The sequence below is a fragment of the Girardinichthys multiradiatus genome, chromosome 3 (genome assembly GCF_021462225.1).
Source record: "Girardinichthys multiradiatus isolate DD_20200921_A chromosome 3, DD_fGirMul_XY1, whole genome shotgun sequence".
Taxonomy (NCBI): domain Eukaryota; kingdom Metazoa; phylum Chordata; class Actinopteri; order Cyprinodontiformes; family Goodeidae; genus Girardinichthys; species Girardinichthys multiradiatus.
Window position 1 is genome coordinate 22,820,017 of NC_061796.1, and position 25,725 is coordinate 22,845,741.

A 25,725-nucleotide genomic window follows, 5' to 3' on the forward strand; every position below is an offset into this window, starting at 1 on the left:
CATTTCTCAACCCCTGCCTTATTATTTATATACTCACTGTCTCTCTTTGTTCTTCACTGGTTCCTTCCATTGAACTGTCTTTTGGTCCATTTCTCTGCTCCATTATTCCAGTTGGTCTTGCTTGTCTGCCTGATGTTTGTAAGTTCTCTTAATTTTTTCTATCAAAAAGCTCTCATTCTTATTTAACGCTTGCTTTGCATTTGGGTCATCATTAACCGAAACATGGCAGAAGGAACCAGCCAGTTTGACTCAGCAGAGCTTTTTTCAGAGGAGTTTTATGAGATGCTAAAGAGGACTGTGAGAGTCTTTTGTGACATGGTGGTCCAGCCCTGCGATCCCCAGCAGCTGTACATGTGTTACATGCAGCAGGGCAGAGATTTTCCACAATTTGTCTCAGTTGCAAGCACAGGTTGTCTCCTCCACCGTCACCTGTGTCGGTGCCTCCATCTGTTTCCTTCTCTTTGCGTCACCAGCAGGCAGCCTCTGCTCCATTCTCCGGGGGTCCAGCTGATGCTTCCGTGCCTGTCTCTGAGGGTCCGGCTGATGCCTTCTCCCCTGTCATGGAGGGTCTGGCCAACATCTCCGGCTTGCCTGCTGCTACGCTAACCTCTAGTCACAGACAGCGTTGCTGGACATCCACTCCAGTTCCAGAATGGATGGCTCAGCTTTTCACTTCATGTCTTCATCTGAAGAGTCTCGATAGCCTTCCAGCAGCCTGTCAGAGAACTCCAGAGCCCGCTCCACATTGCCTTAGAGCATCAAGGTCCAGGCTTCTCCTCAGCATCCTCAAACAAGGCATGTCGTCTTCCACATCACAGGGATTCTGTGAAGACTAAGGATACAATGATCCACCTAGCTGGGGGGCACAAGCTTTCAGGATGGCTGGACTTGTGCCATCAGTTCCTGCAGCTTTGCAAGTCTTTGCAGCTGTCTTCTCACCAGATCAGTTGTGAAGCTTAGTGTGGATGTGGTTGATAGGAAGGGGGAGACAGAGGAGTGGGGGCGGAGTGGCCGCAACCTGCCGTTAACCAGAAGAGTAGTCAAGGGATTGCGTTGGAATTACAAAGTCAAATCTGTTGAAAAACTGATTCAACTAATTTGCTCGCTCAACATTGCCATCAACTTCTCCTGTTGCTTGGGCTGTTGCCGGTGATGGTTCTCATGCCACACCTTGATTCCTGCGCTGAAGGTGTTGTGTTTTAGTGTCCTTAGTTACCCACAGCTTGTTAATGGGGTAACATTTAACAGTCCTTGTTACTACCACATCGTCTACACAGAAGTTTATGTCTTCAGTGAACCATTCTGTGAGCCCATCAATGTCCTTGCCGTAGGGCTCATAGAGTGCCGACCAGTCTGTCCCTTCAAAGCAGCCCCTCAGTGCCTCCATGGCCCCATCTGTCTACCTCTTCAGTTTTCTTTTAGGTAATAGGCAAGTGGTTCACCAGATTCACGTAGCGGGAGAAAAAGGGGAACCAGGTCAAGATCTGACTTGCCAAGTGGTGGAAGGGGGGAAGAGCTGAATGCATCCCTTAGATTAGCATTCGTTCTTCCCTCTGTGTGCTCATGTTGTGTGGAAGTATGCAGAGACAGCGTTGTCATCCACTATGTCCTTTTGACTCTGTGACAGTGCCGTCAGGTCTCCCATCTTATTTGAAAGCAATCTCATATTGCCGATGATGATGTCAGGCAGACTCGGCTTAAAATGTCCTTTAGGACGGACGGTGGCAGAAAATATTTACTATATGCAGGGTGTTCCCCATTCAAAGAACCTGGTTAAGATAAAAGGAGCCAAGTTCTGTTAGCCTCAGTGTTGCTAATGGACTTCGTGGGTTAGAAATGTGTCAGTTAACAAATACCTCCAGCATGTTGAAGAATAGAACTGAAACCTGACTTTTTACTTGATGATTGCTTAGACTGTCCTAATTTAATATCAATAAATAATATCACTCAACAGAGAAAAATATCATACATAAATAAAAATGTAATGTAGGAAGATTTTAAATTATATCTTGACCATTTGTCTAAAATAATTTTACAGCTGGTATTCCATCCCAAGCAATTACAGACAGGTTCATTTCTGAAGATTCTGGCAAAAGTCACAGAGCTATTTCCAGTCCAGTACAACCATGGTATCCCTCCACTGTTAGTTAGAAAATTATCATTTCAATCCACCATCATTTTAACTAATAAGGCACAAAAATGTGGCATTTACTGACAATCTGACAGAGATATTTCTGTAAGATGTGTTCTCTGGCTCAAGTTACAGCTGCAGATCTCTATTATCATGAATAATAGCAATTATCAAATGTGTTTATTTTAAAACTGATTTCTTTTTCTATCTGAATTGCAAGAATTTTAAATCGATTCATTCAGATCACTTGCAAGAGTGGAAACTGATAGTAACTGGACACTTTAAGTAAACAAACCAATAATGAGGCCTAAATAAATTGTTTTCATGTTTCACATGGGCTGCCAACACAGAGTGCTTGTGGGTATGAAACTCTTTTCTGGCCACTGAATAAAGGAAAGGGAAGACTGTGACAGATCCATTGGCTGGAGTGCAGCAGGCATACTGGTCAAAAACACCTGAGTTGATCCTTTACTCCTATATAAAGGCCTGGGTGTTGCACAGCAAGGGTGGGAATCGTCTGATCTCTTGGCCATGGTTGTCCTCCAGGATTAGATTTGGTCTGCTTATGTTTGGTTTGCTTAATTTAACACCCAACACTTACATTCAACATTGTCACCCATTCACGTCCACATGACTGATTTTACCGACTCCATACAATGAACTATTGCTACTTTTTGGTAATTACTTTCAAATAAATAATTGTAAATTGTCATCTGGTGTCCTTTCCCTTTTTTTTTTTGTCATAAACCATGAGCCAGGTTGTGACAAGATCTACCAGTCTCTGCTGGCCTGATGCAGCCTCCAGCCACAGCAGAACATGATGCATGTCATCAGAACTATTATGGTGGTTTAAAATGACAATGGTTTGGTGAAACAAAAATAATGAAATGAAACAATAAATAAACTCTTGAATCAGATAGTAGAATATTAATGCATATAGATCTTTTTGCTTTTAGTCATCTAAATGATCTTTAAACTAATGTTAATATCAGACAAAGATAACCTACTAAAATACAAAAAGCAGTTTTCAAATGATGATCTATCTGTAATTAAAGGAAATAGCTATCCGAACTAACTTGGACCTGTGTAAAAAGCAAATACGAGTGAATAAACTACATGCACTTAACTGCAGATCAGGTCACCAACATTATAAAACTCAGTATCAAAAACCTGCACTACTGATGTTTTCCTCTTAAAACTCTGTTTTGTCCAGAAGACAAGCAGCTGGCTGTTGAAGTTGCACACTTTGCTCAGAGGGTTTGCTCTGTAAGCTCAGCTGCTCTAAAACAAGACAGCCCTGTGACTCTGAAAGAAATTCTCTGTCTCTGCGACAGACCGGCCTGTTGCCTAGTTACTGTTCAGTGATGTGAGGAAGCTCTATATAGTAATTACCCAGCTATCATAGCACCACTGCCGGAAATCTTCAAGGAGCCCAACAACCAAGATAAGAGAAACAGTGAGCTCTACTTTTAACCCAAACTGTTCTGAATGTGGACATCCAGCATACCTAGCTGGGTCTTCACACTATTAGTCTGGACTGGAGGCTGCAACCCTCGCTCTATTATAAGAAATGTGCATGAATATGATGATGATGTTGGTGATACTGATGACGTAGAAACATGTTCAGATGTACAATAAGCATTTGGTTGTGTTTGTCATCTTGCTCAGGATTTGTAGCCTCTGTCACAAACATATGCAGGATGGCTCTGAGTGGTACAGCCTGTTATTACCATAGACCTGCGCTATGGCCACATGCCAGGAGCTGTCCTGGTTTCTGTCTATGTTCAGCAGAGCAGTGTCTCACCTGCAGAGGGCCCATGAGTCAAACAGAGCCCTGTCCACAACAATAAAAAGTCATATTCCCATGCCTAACCTTCTCTTGGAGTATTCCAGTATATCTACAGAGCTGTAAAAAGGTTTTACACCCTTACAGATTTCCTCTGCTTTTGCTTTTTTTCCACACTTAAATGTAATAATCAATTGAATTTTATTATCAAAGAAAGACAACATGAGTAAAAACTAATTCATTTTTTAAATGATGGTTTCATTTATTAGGGGAACTAAGATTTTCAAAGCAATCCTTCAACAGTCACACTCGGGACTAATTACGTCAGACCTGTAGAATAAAGGAATTATTTAAATAGGACCTGTTCTGAGCCATAACATCTCAAACTGCAACACATCATGCCCCAATTTAAAGAAATCCAAGAACAAATGAGATACGTCCCTGATATCTATCAGTATGGAAAGGGTTACATAGCCATTTCTAAGCCTTGGGAGCAGAAAAAATGACATTAAGCAAACCTGCAAATCCATTGCTGTTTGGCTGAAAAAACTAAACAAAATGGTTTTCGTGTGGCCTAGTCAAAGTGTAAATTTCAATCTGACTAAGATGCTGTAAAGTGACCTTAGACAAGCCTTTTTTGCTGGAAATCCCCCAAATGCTAAATTAAAGCAATTCTGCAAACCAGAGTGGACCAAAATTCCTCCACAGTGATGGAAAAGATCCATTGCCAGTTATCACAAATGCTTGATGGCAGTTTGTGCTGACAAGGATGGAACAACCAGTTATTGTTTTGTAAAATATAATTTATTATATGCCGCCAGAGGCGGCAACAAAAGAGGACCTTGCCATGCCCCTCGGCCCTGGAGTTAACCACTAAACCTAAACCAAAGTCCATCATCCCACACCTCAAGATCACACTGATGTGTGGTGTTGCATACATTATAGACGAGGGTATGGGAGCCAAGGTGCCGGCCAGAATCCCCCTAGATCCCTAAAACCGTACAGGGCAGTTGTTCCCCGGCTGGAGCAGTCCAGCAGGACCTGGGCCAGCCAAGTGAAAAGCCAAGACAAGTCTCTGTTCGAAACACATCTTTGCTCAGTAGCATTTGACCAGTTGTGAGTTGACTCTTCTATTGTATCTATTGTATTTTATGTGTTTTAAATGTCTGCTGGATGTCTTGTTATAGCTTTTATTTTTTTATTTTTTTATTTTAGTATGTACAACACTTTGGCAAACTTGCTATTTTTAAATGTGCTTTATAAAGAACCTGGATTTGGAACAATTTGATGCTTTAAATCTTTTTCAAATTGTTTGTACCCCCACAATTATGGCACCAAAATCTCTGATTGATGTTATCCTAACGTAGTTCGCCCATAGTTACCATTCTGGGGTGTTCTGTCCGGATATCAGTGATCCCTTTTATTGCACGTGTGCAAAAAGGCTACTCTGTCAGCTTGCATTAGCTACGAACAAAACTTCAATCCACAAGCCTTTTTACATGACCTAGCATATGAGGACTGGCCTAGAATCAGCCAGATCCCAACAGTAGAGGAGGCATGAAATCTGTTCCCTGAACCTTTCAGGCCCGTTGTTAATAAGTTGGCCCCTGCAAAAAGGTTTAGAAATATAGAGATGGCAAAGCCCCTGGTTTGGCCATGAGCCCAACAGTGCTCCTCAGACATAAAACGACATATGCCATAGAGCACGGTTTTCAAGATGTCCTGCAATATCTTGTGTTTTAGGCAAAACAGAAATAAGGCCTTGAAGGCTGTTCACAAGGCTAAATCTGATTATTTTAAAGAACAGTTTTTACTTTGTGGCTCTGATCCAAAACAGTTCTGGAAAACAGTGAAAGATCTGTAAAATAGGCCTAATTCCAATCTATATCTATCACTAAACATTGACAACATCATGGCAACAGACAAGGGGTGCATGGTTGACATTTTTAATAAACATTTGATAAACAGATGTGCCATCCCCTGCTCATCTGACTCCATCTGTTCTGGAGTGACAATCACAAAGTCCTGATCTCAGTCCTAAAAACATTTGTGGGCAGAGCCGAAAAGATGTGTGAGAGCAAGGAGGCCTACAAAAGACCCGCTTACAGGTTCTGTCAGGTGGAATGGGCCAGAATTTCAGCAAACTATTGTGAGAAGGTTTTGGATGGCAACCCGAAACGTTTGACCCAGTTCATACAGTTTAAAAGGTTATTCTACTAAATACCAAGGAAATGGATGGAAAACTTGTGAATTGAAAGAAAGTAATAAAATTTCTCTCTCACTATTCTGACAGCAAATAGAAAAAATGCTGGTAACTCAAACTGACTAAAAAGTGGAGAAGCTTGTTCTGATTAATGTCAGACAGTGAGATATATGGTTCTGTCTTTTCAAACAGCGTATGTAAACATCGGGTTTCAGGTGTACATGTCCAACACACTCCCACAGAATCTCCTCTCCTCTGAGCCAGTTTGGACTGTGGCTCCATCTAGTGAGAAAAACTACATCAGCTCTAGGTTTGCTGGTGGATGTCCAGAGCTACGCAGTGGGGCTTCTTCTGGTTCTGATGGTACATTTATATGAATAAGTTCTGTTCTTTATTACTGTTCACATAGAACGTTGCTTTCTCTATTTACCTTTTCATTCAGTGTTCATAGCAGCAACATTGAATTTGATGGGTGTACAAGTTTGAATTCTTTGTGGATTTTTTTTCTGACCCACAATCAGTGGCAAAAAAAATTTGTATGCACTATATGCACAGGGGTGCTGCGTTAGAGGGTGGGGGATTGATTTTTAGTCAGCATTTTCCGTATTAACAGCTGTTAATGCATGTGTAACTGATATGATCAATAACAGAGGCACGCCACTGAAAATCACAAGAAAAATAAAGGGACTTTAACTAGATGGTGAATCATAAAACAGATAAATTATAGAACTTGGAAGTGATGTACTTGAGTTTAAATGTCTTCACTGGGATATAATACTACAGTGCTGTTGTGATGTATCTGTTAAGTCTGCTCAGATGTAGCGTCCAATCGGTAACTGATATCCAACAAGGATATCAGGTAAAATTATAATTTCACGTTTTTATTTGTGGTTTGACTGCAGTATTTTCAATGTAATTCAGCTGTCAGGATGGAGAGAAAGAAGAGAAGAAGAGAGAGAAACAATCAGGACAGAAAGGGGAAGGGGAAGTGTAGGAACTAAGTGATTCATCTTTAAATATTATTTAGGTTGAAAAAGTGTGTTAGCCAGATGTGTAAATTATTTAAAGCTATTAAATAATGCTTGTTTGACCACATGACTTAGCAGAGAAGAGCACAAAGAGTGAAGGGTTGCTACCATGCCTCTGATTGTTGCATCTGCTGAGAGATCCTTTAATAAGCTGAAGCTTATAAAAACACAGCTTTGTTCGATCGCTTCACTCAGTTAGCAGTGACCTCTACTGAAAACAGGTCTATTTCATTTGATGCCATTCTTGACAAATTTAGTTTTAATATTCTGGAGTACAAGCTAAAGAGAATGTATTGAGCACTGGGTGTCGCTGCTGTTACATGGTATGACTTTTTTTTTGGTTGAGTTGATCACCTGCTGTAATATGTATGTAAATTCAATTCAATTCAGTTTATTTATATAGCGCCAATTCACAACACATGTTGTCTCAAGGCACTTCACAAAAGTCAGGTACATACATTCCAATTAATCCTAACCATTGAACAGTGCAGCCAGAGTTAGTTACTTATTCAAATTGGATAAAAAGTTTTTCTATCTTAGGAAACCCAGCAGATTGCATCCAGTCAGTGACTTGCAGCATTCACTCCTCCCAGATGAGCATGTAGAGACAGTGGACAGTCACTGGCGTTGACTTTGCAGCAATCCCTCATACTGAGCATGCATGTAGCGACAGCGGAGAGGAAAAACTCTCTTTTAACAGGAAGAAACCTCCAGCAGAACCAGGCTCAGTGTGAGCGGCCATCTGCCACGACCGACTGGGGGTTTGAGAGAACAGAGCAGAGACACAAAGAGAACAAAGAAGCACTGATCCAGGAGTACTTTCTATGGGAAGGAAAAGTAAATGTTAATGGATGTAGCTCCTTTAGTCGTTTCACCTAGAAAGAAAGAACAGATAAACTCTGAGCCAGTTTTCAAGGTTAGAGTCTGAAAGAGAGAACATAGAGTTAGTTACAGTAGAAGCTCAGTCAATTGCCATGTCTAGGAGAGAGAAAGGGTTAAACACTAAAAGACAGGGCTTTGTGGATCACCTGTAATGTGTCCGCATACCCCTCAGAAAGTATGTAGTTGCGCACCTGCCCACAATACCCATGTTCTGAAACCACTGGGTTGAGTTTCTGCTTTCTGTGTAGTTCAGTAACTAAATGAATCCTGTAGATAAATAAGCAGAGAAAGGCTGAAATCCCACATGTTTTGTAATTTAGTTGCATATTTAGATTTTTATTATTTTAAGAGTTTCTAACAGAATATTTCCAATGAGTGTGAGTGTTCTGATCCCATTTGGTCCAGATGATTCTTATAAAATACAACAGACCAATCTAAAATAACTGTGAGCAACCTCCTGCTGGTAGATATCGTTTACTGCAGTCACATAACCACATTTTCTTACCTAGCCTCATCAGAACGTTTCAGGAAATTACTTTAAATCAGTGGTGTCCAAACGTTTTGCCACATGGGCCAAAAACCTCAAATTGAAAGTACTTGCAGGCGACAAAAAAAACAATATATTTTTAAATTAAAAACACAAAAAGTTGAATAAAATGTAGGCACTTTGTGCAGCTTCCAGTAAAGAGTGGCAGAACTAGGTGCTGCAGGACATTAAACTTGCCAATGTGGAAAAGGCTGGAGCTCACTGATCAGACCTGTGACTCTGATGAAGATACAGATGGTGCTGAAATGTTAGACTCCTTGAAATTTGCACAATAAAGCTAAAAACGGATCAGTGAGCTCCAGCCATTACTGCATTTTGTTGGGATTTATTAGGTTCATCTGCTTAACAATGAACAAAACATAGATTATTTCAACGGAACAAACTGAGTAATAAGAATTTTATAAACCATAAACCATCCAAAACATAAAAAGGGCCTGGCAATTTACTTTATTAAATGAAGGGCAAAGATTTTCTACATTTTCTATGATCTTAGTTTTCTTCATTCCCAGTACCAAGAACAGGACATGGGTCACTGTTTCTTTAAAAACACTTGGCCAGCTGTAATTAGCCCAGGTCTGCTTTAGAGGAAACCTGCTGGATGTTTGTGGACTTATTTACAATGAAATTCATATAAAAGTAAAAAGTGTGTTTAATAAAAGATAAATAAATAAGTTGTTTACCAAGAAGATTTTAATTTATTGTGAAGATTTTAATTTATCAGTGGACATCACACCCTAAAACATGCCCAGTGTCTAGCTGCATCAACTGCTTGTGCTGCCAAGCCAAACTTGTTTTCAGTCTTGAATTATGATCGAGGACCGCACAAAATCATTTCAAGGGCCACATGTGGTCCATGGACCACATTTTACACAACTCTACCTGAAATCCTCAGTTGTTCAGCAGATACTAACGGTGGCATGGTCAGTATGAAACAACTTGCTGCAGATGCCTCCTTCTAATAACCTTTGTCCGCCAAAACCACAAAGGCAGACAAAGAGAAGAGGCAGAATATGCAGAACCCTTCAAGTAGTTCTTTGGTCCAGCTGAAGACCAGCTGGTGTGATTTTTGATTGGATTATTTTATTGCAGTGCATACATAATCAGAATGCAAAGTTTCAATATTGTGGACTGACGCTTATTTCACACAGAAAGGCAGTGAGTCATACATGAATTACCTCGATGGTGACCGTCCACAGTATGAGCTGGGTCTCGGAGTCCGGGAAGTATGCTTTGATTTGTGGAGACATGCCAATGAGCGCACAGTTGGTCACAACAGCAATCACACTTATGGTCTCAAAGGCGAGCTGCAGAGTCAGAGACACAGAGAGCAGCAGCTGCTGTCAATGGCTGCAATATATCCACCACTTCGCTTTAAAAGTACCCGACCCAGATCAGATCGGATCAGATGGGCTGAGGATCACAGACTGTGTAAGGCTAACGGGTTTAATACCAGAACTAAGGAATAGAGGACACACTGCTTTATGAAACAATTTAGAATCTACATAAACTGGACCTGAAGCACAATTAGAACATTCTAGCATTTCTAAAAGCAGATTAAGACATTTAAACGTTACTGTATTTAAAATAGCAAAATGTTAGAATTCCAGAAATGTTCTTCCATCACTTACTGGCCAGATTTAACAGAAAAAGTCTAAAATTATCAAAACTACTACCACCTGGAGTTTGAGTCCAATAAACCTCAGAATCCTTCACCCATAATGAATAACAAATTATTTTATGAAGATGGGGCCAGAGAAGCCAACACATTTTTGACCAACCAGATAAAAAGGTATTGCAATAATCTGATCTACTACTGATGAAAGTATGTATTAATGTTCCTGCTTCTTTTTGCGTAAGAATTGTCTTGATCTTAGAAATATTACAGTGCTAAAAAAAAAGCTCTCATATTGCTTTGCTTGGTGTGTGAAGTAAAATTTAAGTAGTGCTCCAGAATTTTTCCATGGTTTTTTAGTGTTTATTGAAGCCAATGAGACTCTTTAAACAGAAACTGTGAAAGAAACTCCCTGACGTTTTTAGGATGATTACTGTCCTAATTTCCATAACAATGAGTCATCCAGATCTTTACATCCTCATACAGGCCTGTCACTTTATTAGGCGATTAGTCTTATTAGGAATTATTGATATGTACAACTGGGTGTCATCAGCGTAATAGTGAAAACAACCGTGCTGCTGATCTCACCACCATTAAATAACTCCAAAACATCCAGCATCACCAATTTAGGTGTAAAAATGGACCCTAACCTGGACCCTGCTCCATGTTTTTTCCACCTCATGCTTGGATTATTTTTAACATTCTTTTGATTGGAGGTAGCGAGGCCTACTCTTGCAGGATTTTTAACTGGTACAAGTAAAGGAGAGCACAGAACACGAGTCTTAGCTACCCTTCACCGGCTTCCCGTTTAGTTTCAAATCCATTTTAAAATTATTTTATTTGTATTTAAGTCTCCTAATGGTCCCAGCCCTTCTTATTTGTCTGAGCCGCTTCACCTTTACATGCCATGGCGTGCTCTTAGATCAGCTCACCAGATACGTTTGACTTTTGTGAAGACATTTTATAAATCCAAAGGAGACAGAGCCTTCCTAAAACATGGGATGACCTGCAGCTGCAGGTCCAGCAGGCTCCATATCTGGCTGTTTTTGAAACTTGTTGAAAAACCCTAAGTGAGTTAGCATGTGTACTATTACTATTTTATATTTTCTATAGCTCCTATACAGTAATTTATAGCTGTTAATTTGTTTATATGCTTTACATATAAAGTGGTATGGTATGAGTGAGGTTCATTCATTTATACTTAAGTCTTTATGCCTCTTAGACATAAATACTACACAGTCTTTTCTAAGACTTTATTGACTGTAATTCCTGATGGAATGAATGAATATGAGCAAATCTAAATCTAGGGTCTACAGATTGTTTAAATAGTTAGATGACTAGCCTGAGAACAGTGGAAACGTCTGCTGTACCACCAGTTTAACTTTGTACAGGTAAACGTTACAAATACCAACCTGCCAGACTCCGATGTTTGCAGCAGGGTCAGCAAAGGGTCTTTTGAACACATGACACATTTTGAAGGCATCAGAGTAAACCTCTGTGATGTTGTTCAGAACCACCAGGACAGCAGCCAGAGGGTAGACGCAGGAGAACAGGCTCACGTAGCCAAAGAGCAGAAAGAGCTCCAGGTAGTCATCAAATGTACCCTGAGAGAGGAAGCCATCACAGATCAGACTTTGTTGAGCTGATTATTGTGGCTTTCATCAGAAGAAATGTGAGCTTACCAAGTAGGTGCACATATCGGCCTCCAGCCGGACCTGATCTGCCAGAGGAAGCTCTTTGTCCCCAAAAGCTCTTCTCTTCTGAAGTTTGCGAATCATCTTCTTGTTGCGTCTCTTCTGCAGCCAGTAGGGGAAGAAGGCCTCCATGACCTGATTCAAGATCTGACTGGTGATCAGTAAGGTAGCCAGACTCTAATGATGGAAAATAACACAGGAAGGAGATGAGTCCAAGCCTGGACTTACATGGAGAAGTAAATGGACCTGAAAGGAGGCAACCTACCTGCCTGAGCAGCGCCATGTCCTGCATTACAAATGCGATGTAGAACAGCGAGGCGAAACAGTTGAAGAAGTTGAACTATAAGACAAGATGAGGAGATTAGACCTATTAGGCCCTGAAGGTGGCAGCAGTACAGAACACCAGCAGAGCTGTAAAAAGTATTTACACCTTTACAGATTTTTTCTGTTTCTCCACTTAAATGTTTCTAGAACATCAAACTAATTTTAATATTGGACACAGACAATCTGTGTAAAACCAAGCAGCTGTTTTCAAATGTGGATTTAATTTATTAAAGGGAAAAAATCGTACACAAGTCATTTATACTCACAACAAGTACTTTTAGGACCAAGTGGTTCTGATATGAAGACTCCAGCCGGTGATTCTCTAAACACACACCAACAAGAAGTTGGTTCAGTGTGTGAGCATCAAACCATTTTATGATAAACCAACTCAGAAAAATCTGAAAATGTTTCATTCTGATCCTCTAAATAAAATCCAGTGAAAGCAACTACCTGAAGAGTCAGATTAATAAAGATAGTGTGATTTAATCTCAGTATAAATTACTGATCATCTTGTGTGTCTAAGAGTGTATTTAGAGTCATTAGACCTCCTCACCCCATTCTGTGAGGAACTCAGCAGCGTATCTGTAAACAAGGTTTATCGCCTCTATCACCACAGCGTAGATGATACTGGGGATGTAAAGGAGCACTCCTGTCCAGAACGTAGGGTCCTGGTCATGCATGGACAGCACCCAGCCTTCCATATGGAAGTAGATCATCATGACGTAGAGAGACAGGTAGAGACAGAGCAGGACGAACGGCAGGGACACCAGGTAGATACGCAGCTGGCGCATAGTGTTGGAGTACAGAGGCTCCTCCCGACCCGTCACAGGGTTGAACCCGAGGACGCCATGGAAACCAGGTCGAGGTTCTTCGAAGGCCTTCTTCCTGCTCAGCGTGCCCCAGTGGTAGGCCAGCGAGGCACTGAATCTCTTCCATAACTGTTGGAGGGAAGGTCCAGTAAACCTGTTACTCAGCTGTCAGTGGTAAACTCATTCAGTAAAGACTTCAACAGGCTTCTACAGTTCTGAACTTATAGCTTAGATGCAGGGTACCTTCTAACAGGAAGTACATTCCAGGATTAACATTTAATCTGTTATTTTTCACCAACAAACTGCCTAATTTTCTCTGTCAAATTAACAATCAGCTGCTTTCTGGAACTCAGAAAAAGCATGACAGGCTGTCATAAACATAGAATCAAAATCCAGACTTTTCCAGGTTGATCTGAACCCTGTGATCCATTTAAATCTCTCTGCTAACTATAGCTTCAGCTAAACGCCACACATATGGAAATGTCAAAGAACCCTAACAAGGACAGCTAAGCTTTGTTACTCTGATTGATTATACAGGTCCTTCTCAAAATATTAGCATATTGTGATAAAGTTCATTATTTTCCATCATGTAATGATGGAAATTTAACATTCATATATTTTAGATTCATTGCACACTAACTGAAATATTTCAGGTCTTTTATTGTCTTAATACGGATGATTTTGGCATACAGCTCATGAAAACCCAAAATTCCTATCTCACACAATTAGCATATTTCATCCGACCAATAAAAGAAAAGTGTTTTTAATACAAAAAAACGTCAACCTTCAAATAATCATGTACAGTTATGCACTCAATACTTGGTCGGGAATCCTTTTGCAGAAATGACTGCTTCAATGCGGCGTGGCATGGAGGCAATCAGCCTGTGGCACTGCTGAGGTCTTATGGAGGCCCACGATGCTTCGATTGCGGCCTTTAGCTCATCCAGAGTGTTGGGTCTTGAGTCTCTCAACGTTCTCTTCACAATATCCCACAGATTCTCTATGGGGTTCAGGTCAGGAGAGTTGGCAGGCCAATTGAGCACAGTGATACCATGGTCAGTAAACCATTTACCAGTGGTTTTGGCACTGTGAGCAGGTGCCAGGTCGTGCTGAAAAATGAAATCTTCATCTCCATAAAGCTTTTCAGCAGATGGAAGCATGAAGTGCTCCAAAATCTCCTGATAGCTAGCTGCATTGACCCTGCCCTTGATAAAACACAGTGGACCAACACCAGCAGTTGACACGGCACCCCAGACCATCACTGACTGTGGGTACTTGACACTGGACTTCTGGCATTTTGGCATTTCCTTCTCCCCAGTCTTCCTCCAGACTCTGGCACCTTGATTTCTGAATGACATGCAGAATTTGCTTTCATCCGAAAAAAGTACTTTGGACCACTGAGCAACAGTCCAGTGCTGCTTCTCTGTAGCCCAGGTCAGGCGCTTCTGCCGCTTTTTCTGGTTCAAAAGTGGCTTGACCTGGGGAATGTGGCACCTGTAGCCCATTTCCTGCACACACCTGTGCACGGTGGCTCTGGATGTTTCTACTCCAGACTCAGTCCACTGCTTCCGCAGGTCCCCCAAGGTCTGGAATCGGCCCTTCTCCACAATCTTCCTCAGGGTCCGGTCACCTCTTCTCGTTGTGCAGCGTTTTCTGCCACACTTTTTCCTTCCCACAGACTTCCCACTGAGGTGCCTTGATACAGCACTCTGGGAACAGTCTATTGGTTCAGAAATTTATTTCTGTGTTTTACCCTCTTGCTTGATGGTGTCAATAGTGGCCTTCTGGACAGCAGTCAGGTCGGCAGTCTTACCCATGATTGGGGTTTTGAGTGATGAACCAGGCTGGGAGTTTTAAAGGCCTCAGGAATCTTTTGCAGGTGTTTAGAGTTAACTCGTTGATTCAGATGATTAGGTTCATAGCTCGTTTAGAGACCCTTTTAATGATATGCTAATTTTGTGAGATATTAATTTTGGGTTTTCATGAGCTGTATGCCAAAATCATCCGTATTAAGACAATAAAAGACCTGAAATATTTCAGTTAGTGTGCAATGAATCTAAAATATATGAATGTTAAATTTTCATCATGACATTTTGGAAAATAATGAACTTTATCACAATATGCTAATTCTTTGAGAAGGACCTGTAGTTGATAGAAGGTGTGACCCAAAGAAGACTGAATGCTAAGAGCTGAAAACGGAGGTATTAGCAAAGGGTGTGCACACTTATAAATACAGGTTATTGCACATTGCCCTGCCCCAACCACATGTTTGTTTCCTAGCTGAACTGTGTAGGATAAATCTCACATTAAAGGCAGTAAATGTGTGAAAATAACTGATCATGATCTCATGTTTTACATCCCCCCAAAAATGACATTTATCAGGGGGGGGTAGATATTTGAGATCCAGCACTTCGTTATAAAACCTTCCAACTTCTAAGTTTTTAAATTCAAAAGGACATCATACAGGTTTTCTGCCCCCTGGCTGGTTTCAAACACAAGCTAAGAAAAGCTAACCCAACGTTAGTCCATCCATGATGCAACAGCTGGGAGAACCACTCGTGAAGTAACTGTCCTCTGTAGGACATCATCTGTCATCCACTTTGCTACAGACATATTTTGGGAGACGATTTCTCCAGGTCCTACCACAACTCATCAATCAGGTTGAGCTCTGGACTTTGACTGGGACATTGCGGCACCTTGATTCTTTTTTCTTGAAGCCATTGTGTTGGAGGTCAGCTACTGTGTTTGGGATCATTGTCCTGTTAAGATGGATCAATACACGTCATGCCTCACATTTGACTCTAGGATCCCTTAGAGATTTTTATTCACTTAGTAACAACAAGCTGGCTGCTCAACAAGCCCAGATCACTACCCCTGTGGAGACAGGTTGGGAAGATCCAATCAGGGAAGTCCGACAGGGGTCATTGTAACAAAAGAGCTGTCTTTGTGTTGTTTATGATGCTATAGGAGGATACAGACTGACCACCACCATGCTTGAGCTTTAAAGACTTTTTGGCTTATTTGCTGTTAGGACTTTTAGTAAATCTGGTGCTGTCCTTTAAGTCCAAATGTCTCCATACCAGTCCCATCTGTGGCAAAAACTCAAACATAACCTGTTCTGTAAACCTGGCTGGGAGACAAGTGACTCTCTCCTGATTTCACATACTAACCAAGGCCTATAGGGTCTAGGAGGGAGTTCCTGTTTGGGTTGTTGTACAGACTGACCTTAAAGTACATTTTCTGCCCATTTGCCTTCTTCTCCATCTGTCTATAACCTCTCAAAATGTTATTTTTGAACGACGGTTTCATTTATTGAAGAAAAAAAGCTATTCAAACCAACCTGGCACTGTGTTAAACAGTAATTACCCCCTAAACCTAGCCGCACCCAGGCCTGATTACTACCAGACTTGTAGAACCGAGTAATCACTTAAAAAGAATCTGTCTGACAACACGAAGTAGGCTGAAAGGGCTCAGAAAGCAACACATCATACCCCGATCTAAAGAAACTGAAGAACAGATGAGAAACAAAGTCACTGACAAAAAATCCAAGAACATGAGGTATCTATATGATGGAAAATACTGTACACAGCACTGTGAATGGCTGTGTATTATATGATTTGTTATTTAGTCAGTGAAATCAGTTTTTATACCTCCAGAATAATAGTGCACCAGACCACGTTGAAAACAGCAAAGACTACATATTTGTCATAATCCTCCCAGTCAAACAGGTAGTAAGGCACTCCTAATAGAGCCATTGGCACCAGGGCAAAGGTGAAGTACTCCAGGAAGCCAAAGTAGAGTGCCTGGCCCTCACCATAGTAGTGTCTGATATCATCTGGAAAGAGAAGGAGGTAAATAAAGACAGGAGAAGGAGTACTGACATCACAGTGTCTGAACATCTACTAATATCACAGTATGTTCAAACAGACATTTACTGATGCACCAATCAATCTGAGAGTGAGATAAATCAGCCAAACTCCTACTTTATTTAATCAGTAAACACACCAACAAGCATGTCCTGATGCACTTTGTTCTGAGTTCAGTAAAAGGAACCAGACAAATGCTTTGCTGCATTTTCCATTCATTTAAAACTACTACAGATTTTATACTGTGTATTTTTCATTTTGCAGTTCTTGCTCTGTTTTTCTATTTGATTTTATATTGTAGCACTTTGAGATTGAAAAATGTAAGTCCAGTTACTGGACTACTTATATAGTTATGGTTACTTTCCTATTAAGGATGCATCTGGGACATTGTTGCATTTAATAGTTCTGCCGGAGGTTTCTTCCTGTTAAAGAGTAGTTTTGCTCTCCATGCATGCTCAGGGATTGCTGCAAAGTCAATGACTCAATACAATCTGCTGGGTTTCCTTAGACAGAAAAACGTTTTAAACGTAATAAACCAAACTTGACTGCATTGTTTGATAACTGGGATCAAATGGAATGAATGTACTAGACTTGGAATCTGTCTGTGTGAATGGACTGAATTGACTGCATATTTTTATATATAAATTGGATGCTTTTTGTTTGTTTGAACAGTGCCTTAAGAAGACATTGGTTGTGAATCAGCTCTAAAATAAACTGAACTCTGCTGAATTGAATATAATGACATCTGCTTTACTCACCGAGAGGCTGAAGGGACAGCTTGACTTTTTTGTACCAAGAAAAAGAGAGTCTCTTGAGTTCTTCTTTATGATGTAGAGGAAATATCTGGACCAGGATCCGTTTGGACAGCAATCTGCGTACTAAGATGTTAAAATAAAAAAGGCAGTATGTTACTTCCTGTGTGTTTGATTCCATTTTTATTTTGCCATCAATTCACACAGTTGTCACTCTGATCTGTTATTAGTAGGATACGGACAGGGGTTCTAGTAAAGGTGAGTTAAAGTTAAAGTTGGGAACATGCTGCACTGTATGATATGGAAAAATAATCCTGCAGTTCATTCCCTCGTGACTAAACAACAATGGAGCTTAAGCTCCTGAAGCCACAACACTAAAAAATAGCTCAATCTATCACCCAACACATTCATTCCTATTGTTTCATCCACAATGCCTCAAAGCATGAGTCATCTGTAGAAAATGAAGGCATTTTGCTAATGAACTATTTGTCAAACATAGGCTGCTTAATACGGCGAGTTCACTGCTTCCTTATCTCGCTGCCAGGATATTTCAGCATGTTTCCACTTTCATTGTTTCTATCATGCTGCTGCAGACAGAGAAAGATGAGCAGAAACAGAGAAGCAGCAGTGGGGACATTTAACAGAAGTTCTGCCGGGTTTGAGCAACACAAGCCTGGGTAAAACATGGAACTCCAGTCCGGTCAATGTCATCGAATGGTTTCAAGCTTTAAGCAACAGCATTCAAGTGTATCAAACACAACAACGAGCCCTGTTTGGTGAAATAAGGCTGTTTTGACATTCATTTACTGAGTGAACTGTTTATAAGTCAAATTTAACCGATTAAAGTCTGTTCTTTCCTATTCTGGTCTAAAATCCTTGATCTACACTTGGACTGGAGATCTGGTCCTTCAGAAGTTCTTATAGCATGTATATCCAGCCTAGACTGGTGACCAAAGACAAGATGACCTCCTACAGTTAAGCAGAGTTTGCTCCCAAGGACAACAGAAGGCAGTAGAGAGCTGTTTTTTTTCCCAACAGCTCAGCTTGGATACAACAAAACCAGAATTATTTCTCATTAGCTGAGACAACAGTAGCGTCCAGTCAGAGGATGAAATGAAATGATCGCCTTCACCGGATTCATGTGTTAACAGGCAAATCGGTCCGGTTCTGTTTCTTTGGTTTAACAAAGAAGGTCATACAAAAAAAAAAAAAAAATCATCTAGTTGTTACCAAGTTTACAACTAAACTTCAGATCAACAACATGAAGCATGTTACAGCAAGTCATCATGAATTTAATAGAAGCTGAGAAGATCCTGAAAAAAGGGGGGTTTGCATGGAGAGGTTCCCAGGTGAAACCCATTTATCTCTAAAACCAATATGGCAGCACATCTTAGGTCTGAAGAAAGATCAGAATAAACCTTCTAGAACAATGTGCACAGATGAATTAAAAGATTCACCATAACACCGTACTATGTTTGGAGATACCTACATAGGGCTGAAACACCTCATAAGGGCTCAATGATGGTGGTGGAAGAGTGATGATTTGGGCCCTGAGCACTTCACAGTCTTGGAGTCAACCATGAACTCCTCTGTCTACCAGAATATTCTAAATTTGTGGTCAGAGAGATGAAGCTGGGCCCACACTGGGCCATCAACAGGATTTAGAAGAATAGAGAATTTCTAACAGATATGATTGGCCCTGAACGTCCCAGAGCAGAAACAGATTTCTACTGTTAGAGAGGTGGTCACCTTTGCTGACTCTTTTTCACACCCTGCTTCTGCATTTTGGACAAATCTGTCTTGAATATTGGCAGTCATCTAAACCGGGCACAAAAAGAGACCACGACATCTGCCGTGGTTTCGAGTAACATCTGTGGGCTAACAGAAGCAGTTTGGATGTGTCTCCCCAAAAGTATGATAGTAAGAGGGCAGAAGATCCAGGCCTGGTCAGATGAAATGAACACAGCAACATGTATCGGACCTAAGCTGAACGTTCCTCACATGTATTGAGCAGGGCCTGATATGTGTGTGGGCGTGTTTGTTACATAAAAAAAAAAAAGATTTTCCTCCAACCTTCCCCATTTTTTATATTTTCTCACTCCCAAATTTAGTCTTCAAATTTACCATTAGATGATAAGTCTCCCCACAGGACCACCAAAATGAACCCATCTCTGGACGCTGGACAGTCCAAGAGAGTCCCGATAATGAGCTCAGTTGTTCTAGAGAAAGGAGCTCCAGCTACATTCTAACGTTTAGTCAGAAGAAGGTGCGTCCTTTACTCCTTCGCTGCCATGCTTCTTGGTTAATTAGGCCTGCCTGTTTACGTACTTGAGTTCTAGTTTAGCAGATTAACAATGAGTAGGAGGAAGATATGGCTTTTAGTAAGCTGTTCACTTTATCCATTAGGCGTCATTAAAATAAAGATATCTCCTCCTCCTTCTTCTTCAAATACAGTTTTAAACTAGATAGGAAGGTTAAAAACTCATCTTCCGGTGAAATTAATGTAATTAATAAACTAAAACCTGTCTAATTTCTGATATTTAGTGAAACTGTTTAATTTATGGACATAAAGGTCATTTGAAGAGACTGAAAGTTAGTAAAGGACTCATCTTCTAGAAAATCCAAGAGAACAATCTTTTAAAGCATTAAAAACAGATGAAAAACATCTGAATGTGTCTGAGGTTTAAGTGAAATGCTGAAGCAGTAGCTGAGGTGACATGTAGAAGCAGTAGAGTGACACAGACAGACACTTACTGATAGATTTTCCTGGATAAAGCTTGACATGGCTGTATCCTGGTACATGAGTCTCTTCTTTGGCTCGCAGTGTGTCCAACTCATGTTTGACAATGTACTGACACTCTGCCATGCTCAGGAAGCCATCTCCGTCCCCTGGAGGTGCAAAGAACATCACAGATTGTTTCCTTTGTAAGGAACAGAAGTTCAGGAGCAGTCTGGAAAGTGGGAGTGATGAATGAAGAGAAATCCTGCAACTGGAATTCATTTCATCACCAAGGCTGCAACGCAACCTACCATGTAAGTAATTCATCACTGATCAGTAGGCAGGATTCTTCTCTACAGTTCCCTTTATAGTTAGACATCTACAACACATTCAGTATCTTGTTCTCACTCATCTAAAATCCATATCTGATATGTCTTTTCTATAATATGTGTAAGCTCTAGGTCCGCTACCTTCGTCTAAACATGAGCCAAGATGACATTTGAAACCCAAAGGAAGTGTGGAGATATAAGTCCTGTGGAGAGGGTCTCCTTCAGATGGCCATCAAACCAGAGCTTCTGATTCAGCAGCAAAGCCGAGCTGGTCAGCTGGTCTATGCATTATATACACTCACCGGCTACTTTATTAGGTACACCTTGCTAGTACCGGGTTGAACCCCCTTTTGCCTTCAGAACTGCATTAATCCTTCGTGGCATAGATTCAACAAGGTACTGGAAACATTCCTCAGAGAGTTTGGTCCATATTGACATGATAGCATCACACAGATGCTGCAGATTTGTCGGCTGCACATCCATGATGCGAATCTCCCGTTCTACCACATCCCAAAGGTGCTCTATTGGATTGAGATCTGGTGACTGTGGAGGCCATTTGAGTTCAGTGAACTCATTGTCATGTTCAAGAAACCAGTCTGAGATGAGTCGTGCTTTATGACATGGCGCCTTATCCTGCAGGAAGTAACCATCAGAAGATGGGTACACTGTGGTCATAAAGGGATGGACATGGTCAGCAACAATACTGTGGCATTGACACGATGCTCAATTGGTACTAAGGGGCCCAAAGTGTGCCAAGAAAATATCCCCCACACCATTACACCACCACCACCAGGCTGAACCGTTGATACAAGGCAGGATGGATCCATGCTTTCATGTTGTTGACGCCAAATTCTGAACCTACCATCCGAATGTCGCAGCAGAAATCGAGACTCATCAGACCAGGCAACGATTTTCCAATCTTCTATTGTCCAATTTTGGTGAGCCTGTGTGAATTGTAGCCTCAGTTTCCTGTTCTTAGCTGACAGGAGTGGCACCCGGTGTGGTCTTCTGCTGCTGTAGCCCATCCGCCTCAAGGTTCGACGTGTTGTGCGTTCAGAGATGCTCCTCTTCATTGCTTTGGTTGCAACGAGTTATTATTTGAATTACTGTTGCCTTTCTATCAGCTCGAACCAGTTTGGCCATTCTCCTCTGACCTCTGGCATCAACAAAGCATTTGCGTCCACAGAACTGCTGCTCACTGGATATTTTCTCTTTTTCTGACCACTCTCTGTAAACCCTAGAGATGATACTGCATGAAAATCCAAGTAGATCAGTAGTTTCTAAAATAGTCAGACCAGCCTGTCTGGCACCAACAACCATCTCACGTTCAAAGTCACTTAAATCACCTTTCTTCCCCATTCTGATGCTTGGTTTGAACTGCAGCAGATTGTCTTGACCATGTCTACATGCCTAAATGCATTGAGTTACTGCCATGTGATTGGCTGTTTAGAAATTTGCATTAACACGCAGTTGGACAGGTGTACCTAATAAAGTGGCTGGTGATTGTATGTAGCTACAGTGATTTGCAAAAGTATTCAACCTTCTTCACCTTTTCCAAATTTCATTGCAGACCTCGATGTATTTTACTGGGATATTATGTGACAGACCAACACAAGCCAGCTTATGTCAGGGGACCCATGGTTTTATTACCTTTTCTTTAAGATAAAAATCTGAAAAGTGCGGCATGCATTTGGATTTAGGGTATGCTTTACTCTGATGCCATCAAATAAAATCCACTGCAACCAGCTACATTCAGATATCTCATCTGCAGCCCTAACAAGACGTGGACGTCTACCTAAACTGACAGGCTGGAGTCTTAAACAAGCCTTGCAGGAGACACAGCTCACATGGAGAAGGAGGTCTGATCAGAGGAGAACAAGGTCGAGCTTTCTAGATCAAATGCAAAACCATCTGTGACAAAAAACATCACCTTCCAGCAGGACAACTACCTTAAACACGCAGCCAGAGCCACATTGGACTGGTTTAGAACAAAGCAGATTCCTGTGTTACAATGGCCTAGTTAAAGTCCGGTCTTACATCCAACCGAGAATCTGTAAGGATGGAAAACGGTTGCACAGATGTGTTCCATCTAGTCTAATGAGTTTAAACTGCTTTACAAACAAGGGCAAAAGAGGGGTGAAAATAAAGTTTTTTTATTTCCACTTCAGAGTAATCTATTACTTTGTGTTGGTCTGTCACATAAAACTCCCGTAAAACACACTGGGGTGTGTGTTTGCAGGTGACCATATGATGCTACTAAAGCAGAACACCTAATGAACTAAGTGGTGTCTGACTGGACCTGGAATAATGTTACAGCAGAACAGCTGCTCGTCTGACACATAAAACACATGCGGAAGAAACACCTTTGAAGTCTTTAAAGTTGTGTTTGTTGGAGCGGGTGAAGCCTCTCATGGACCCATCGTTGTACTCCTTGAAGAGGCCCAAATCCTCAGCACCAGACAGCAGCCTCTCCAAGGAGGCACCCACCAAAAACAGGTTAAGGTTGTCCTTCTCTTCAGCTCCGACGCCAGGGCCTAGCTGCTCCACCAGTAACCCAGCACCTGAGTGGGAGAGAGGACATCAGTGGCAATGTGTGGAATCTAGTGGAGAAAAACCAAACAGACAGGGCAGAATGACTGCCACACCTCCAATCTGCGGTGGGTCTCTGATCCTGCTCAGCAGCCATGTGACGGCCTCCTCCTTGGTGTCCGAGACGAGCTCCAACACCACCAGCGGATCAAAGGGGGAGGAACTGCTGTCTGCTGTAGGCATCATCCCATCGGCTGGAGCTCCTGCACCAGACCAACAATCAGCTGAGCTCCACTAGTAAGGTGATCCTTCCTGTTTCTGTTGGTGGTGGATAACTAGATGTATTGTCCCAGATATTTTAAAAAGTAGAGGAGAAGGGGGCGCTTTACCCAAATATAAATGTATGCAAGAGGCAAAATGTAAAAGAAAGGCAAATGTTTTGCTTGCCCAGACCAGCTGCTGGGAGTCTAAGGATAATATCCAGGAAATCTCTCTGGCATTCCTACCCAGGGTGTGTCAAGTACACACACTGTTAACAGAGAACTAAAATAAAGCGATCTTTTCCTGGAGGAAATACTACACATTAGTCCTGCTGTGTGGTGCTGAACATGCTTTATTCAGCAGAAACAGACTGAAAGGAAAGAGTCCAGCAGAGCAGAGACTGAACCTGACAGAAGCAGACAGACAGAGGGAGGACGGACCCTCTGTAGAGCATGATATTAATAGCTGTGGGTCTACACGGCTGATATCAGTCCTACCTCAGCTTCTCTTTAAACACACGGACCTTCCAGCACACCAGATCTCAGGGCCGGTGTCCGGCTGACCCGTAAATGGAATGGTTAGCAAATCAAGGAGCAGTGTGTGTGTGTTGTGTGTGTTTGGACTTGAACTGTGGAGCTCTGTGTCACGTCACGGGCCAGCCCACAGCCTGGAGTGTCACCGTCAGGTCTGTTTAGCTGGTGGCTCCCTGGGTTAAAAAAAGATTTTAATACACGTTTGTGTAGCCATTATGGTGCCCCCTGCTGGAATCAGCTCTCCATGAAAAAAAACCTTTTAAAAAAAAGCTAAAATCTGTTCTGATGGGCGGCATGTGATGAAGCCCTGGAGCAGGTCTCCATATATAGTGGCTTATAGTCCTCAGTCCAGCAGTCTAGGGTTCAATTCCCAACCTTACACCTTTGCTGCATGTCTCTCTGCCCATTTCCTGTATGATTACTAATAATGATGCCCACTGGTGTCATATAATCTAAAGAAATGTTTTTTTTTTGCAGACTGATGGAATTTAGAAATACTGTTTCACAATTACTCGCTTTAAAAAAACACCTCAGTGCCAATATTGTCTATTTCTTTCTATTGTCATAAACATTTAAATCCAATCCTTCGTTTAATAAACATAAGTAGAAAAATACGCAATTAATGGCACTGTCTGTCTATTTTCTTCCCATCTTCATCGCTTGTTGTTTTCTACCTGATCAACAATATTGTGGAAAGAGATTATATGGAAAATGATGAAGTTAAGAAAGAAACATACATTTGATGACATAAAACTAACATCGAACTCAATGTAAGGGGAAGCATCAGTGTTTTAGTATTATTATTATCATCTTGAAAAAATATTGAGAAAGTTCAGTAAAAAAAAATAAAATCTTTCAGCTCATTATTCTGGCTTTGGAAAACAGAGCTAAAATTAAAATGTTGATATGATTTGATGATGAAGTAATTTTCCAGGATGACCAGGCATTTTGCCAGCGAGCCTTAAGAGGTTTTCCTCAGCAAAGGGAAATAAAAGTCTGAGAGGACCAGGACAAGTCTCCACCCTGCAGAGCTGAGAGGATGTTGGGATCTGTGAAGTTCTCCCACAAAATTTCCAGCTGTCAGAAAAGCAACAAGGGGCTGATTTGGTTAATACTTGATCTCAATAAAGTTGTCACTATAATAAAATGTTATTATTTACTAAGAAAATTAATAATTTGTGCCATTTCTTTTATTTATACATAAATCTGGATACAAGTAAAACACTTTAAGTGAAGTCCCCCATGAAAGGCAAAGAGAAGGAAAAAGTGTGTAGCTTGGAAAGCTTAAAGAAACTCCAGCTGCTTTGCTCATTCTTTATTACTCCTTTCTTTATTAACTCCAGAAAATACGCTTTTCTTACAAGCTGGATGAAGTGGACAAGCAGAGCCAGAAGAGCTGCAGCTGGAGGCAGGACATGGACAGGTTAACGTTACCGACCTGACGCCGTCACGTCTGATCTGTTATATTAAATAAGGCATTGGACGCATCTTGCTCCTGTAACTCGTCCTGATTAGCTCAGATGATCTGAATGAAACACTCACCACAGCCCCTTTCCTCCTCAGTAGTTCGCAGAGTTGGAAACACAAAAGTCCACTTCCGCAAAACTCAGCTGTCAGTCCGTGATGTGTTCCTTTTTCCGCACAGATGAAAACCAACGCTGCCGTGAATTGCACGATAACAATGTGCTGCCGCCCGGCAGAGTTATCCTGAACAATAAAT

General features: G+C 41.3%; 1 protein-coding gene across 2 annotated transcripts in view; it reads right to left on the reverse strand.

Annotated features, from left to right (window-relative positions):
* The window catches only part of ano10a (anoctamin 10a), a 50,600-nt gene extending 24,918 nt beyond the window's left edge, over positions 1–25,682 (reverse strand). Inside the window, exons 1-12 of one of the 2 annotated variants that reach the window (XM_047360826.1) lie at positions 25,548–25,682; positions 23,328–23,474; positions 23,046–23,243; positions 20,389–20,523; positions 17,641–17,760; positions 16,667–16,851; positions 12,761–13,145; positions 12,474–12,529; positions 12,149–12,223; positions 11,872–12,060; positions 11,602–11,793; positions 9,753–9,881 (exon numbers count right to left, since the gene is read on the reverse strand). In XM_047360826.1, the coding sequence (XP_047216782.1) occupies positions 9,753–9,881; positions 11,602–11,793; positions 11,872–12,060; positions 12,149–12,223; positions 12,474–12,529; positions 12,761–13,145; positions 16,667–16,851; positions 17,641–17,760; positions 20,389–20,523; positions 23,046–23,243; positions 23,328–23,457 (1,794 nt within the window). In that variant the 5' untranslated portion in view covers positions 23,458–23,474; positions 25,548–25,682. Of the gene's footprint in view, positions 1–9,752; positions 9,882–11,601; positions 11,794–11,871; positions 12,061–12,148; positions 12,224–12,473; positions 12,530–12,760; positions 13,146–16,666; positions 16,852–17,640; positions 17,761–20,388; positions 20,524–23,045; positions 23,244–23,327; positions 23,475–23,969; positions 24,126–25,547 lie in introns of those variants that run through there. The other variant, XM_047360827.1, reaches the window with a different exon arrangement.
* Between the last annotated feature and the right edge of the window lie 43 nt (positions 25,683–25,725).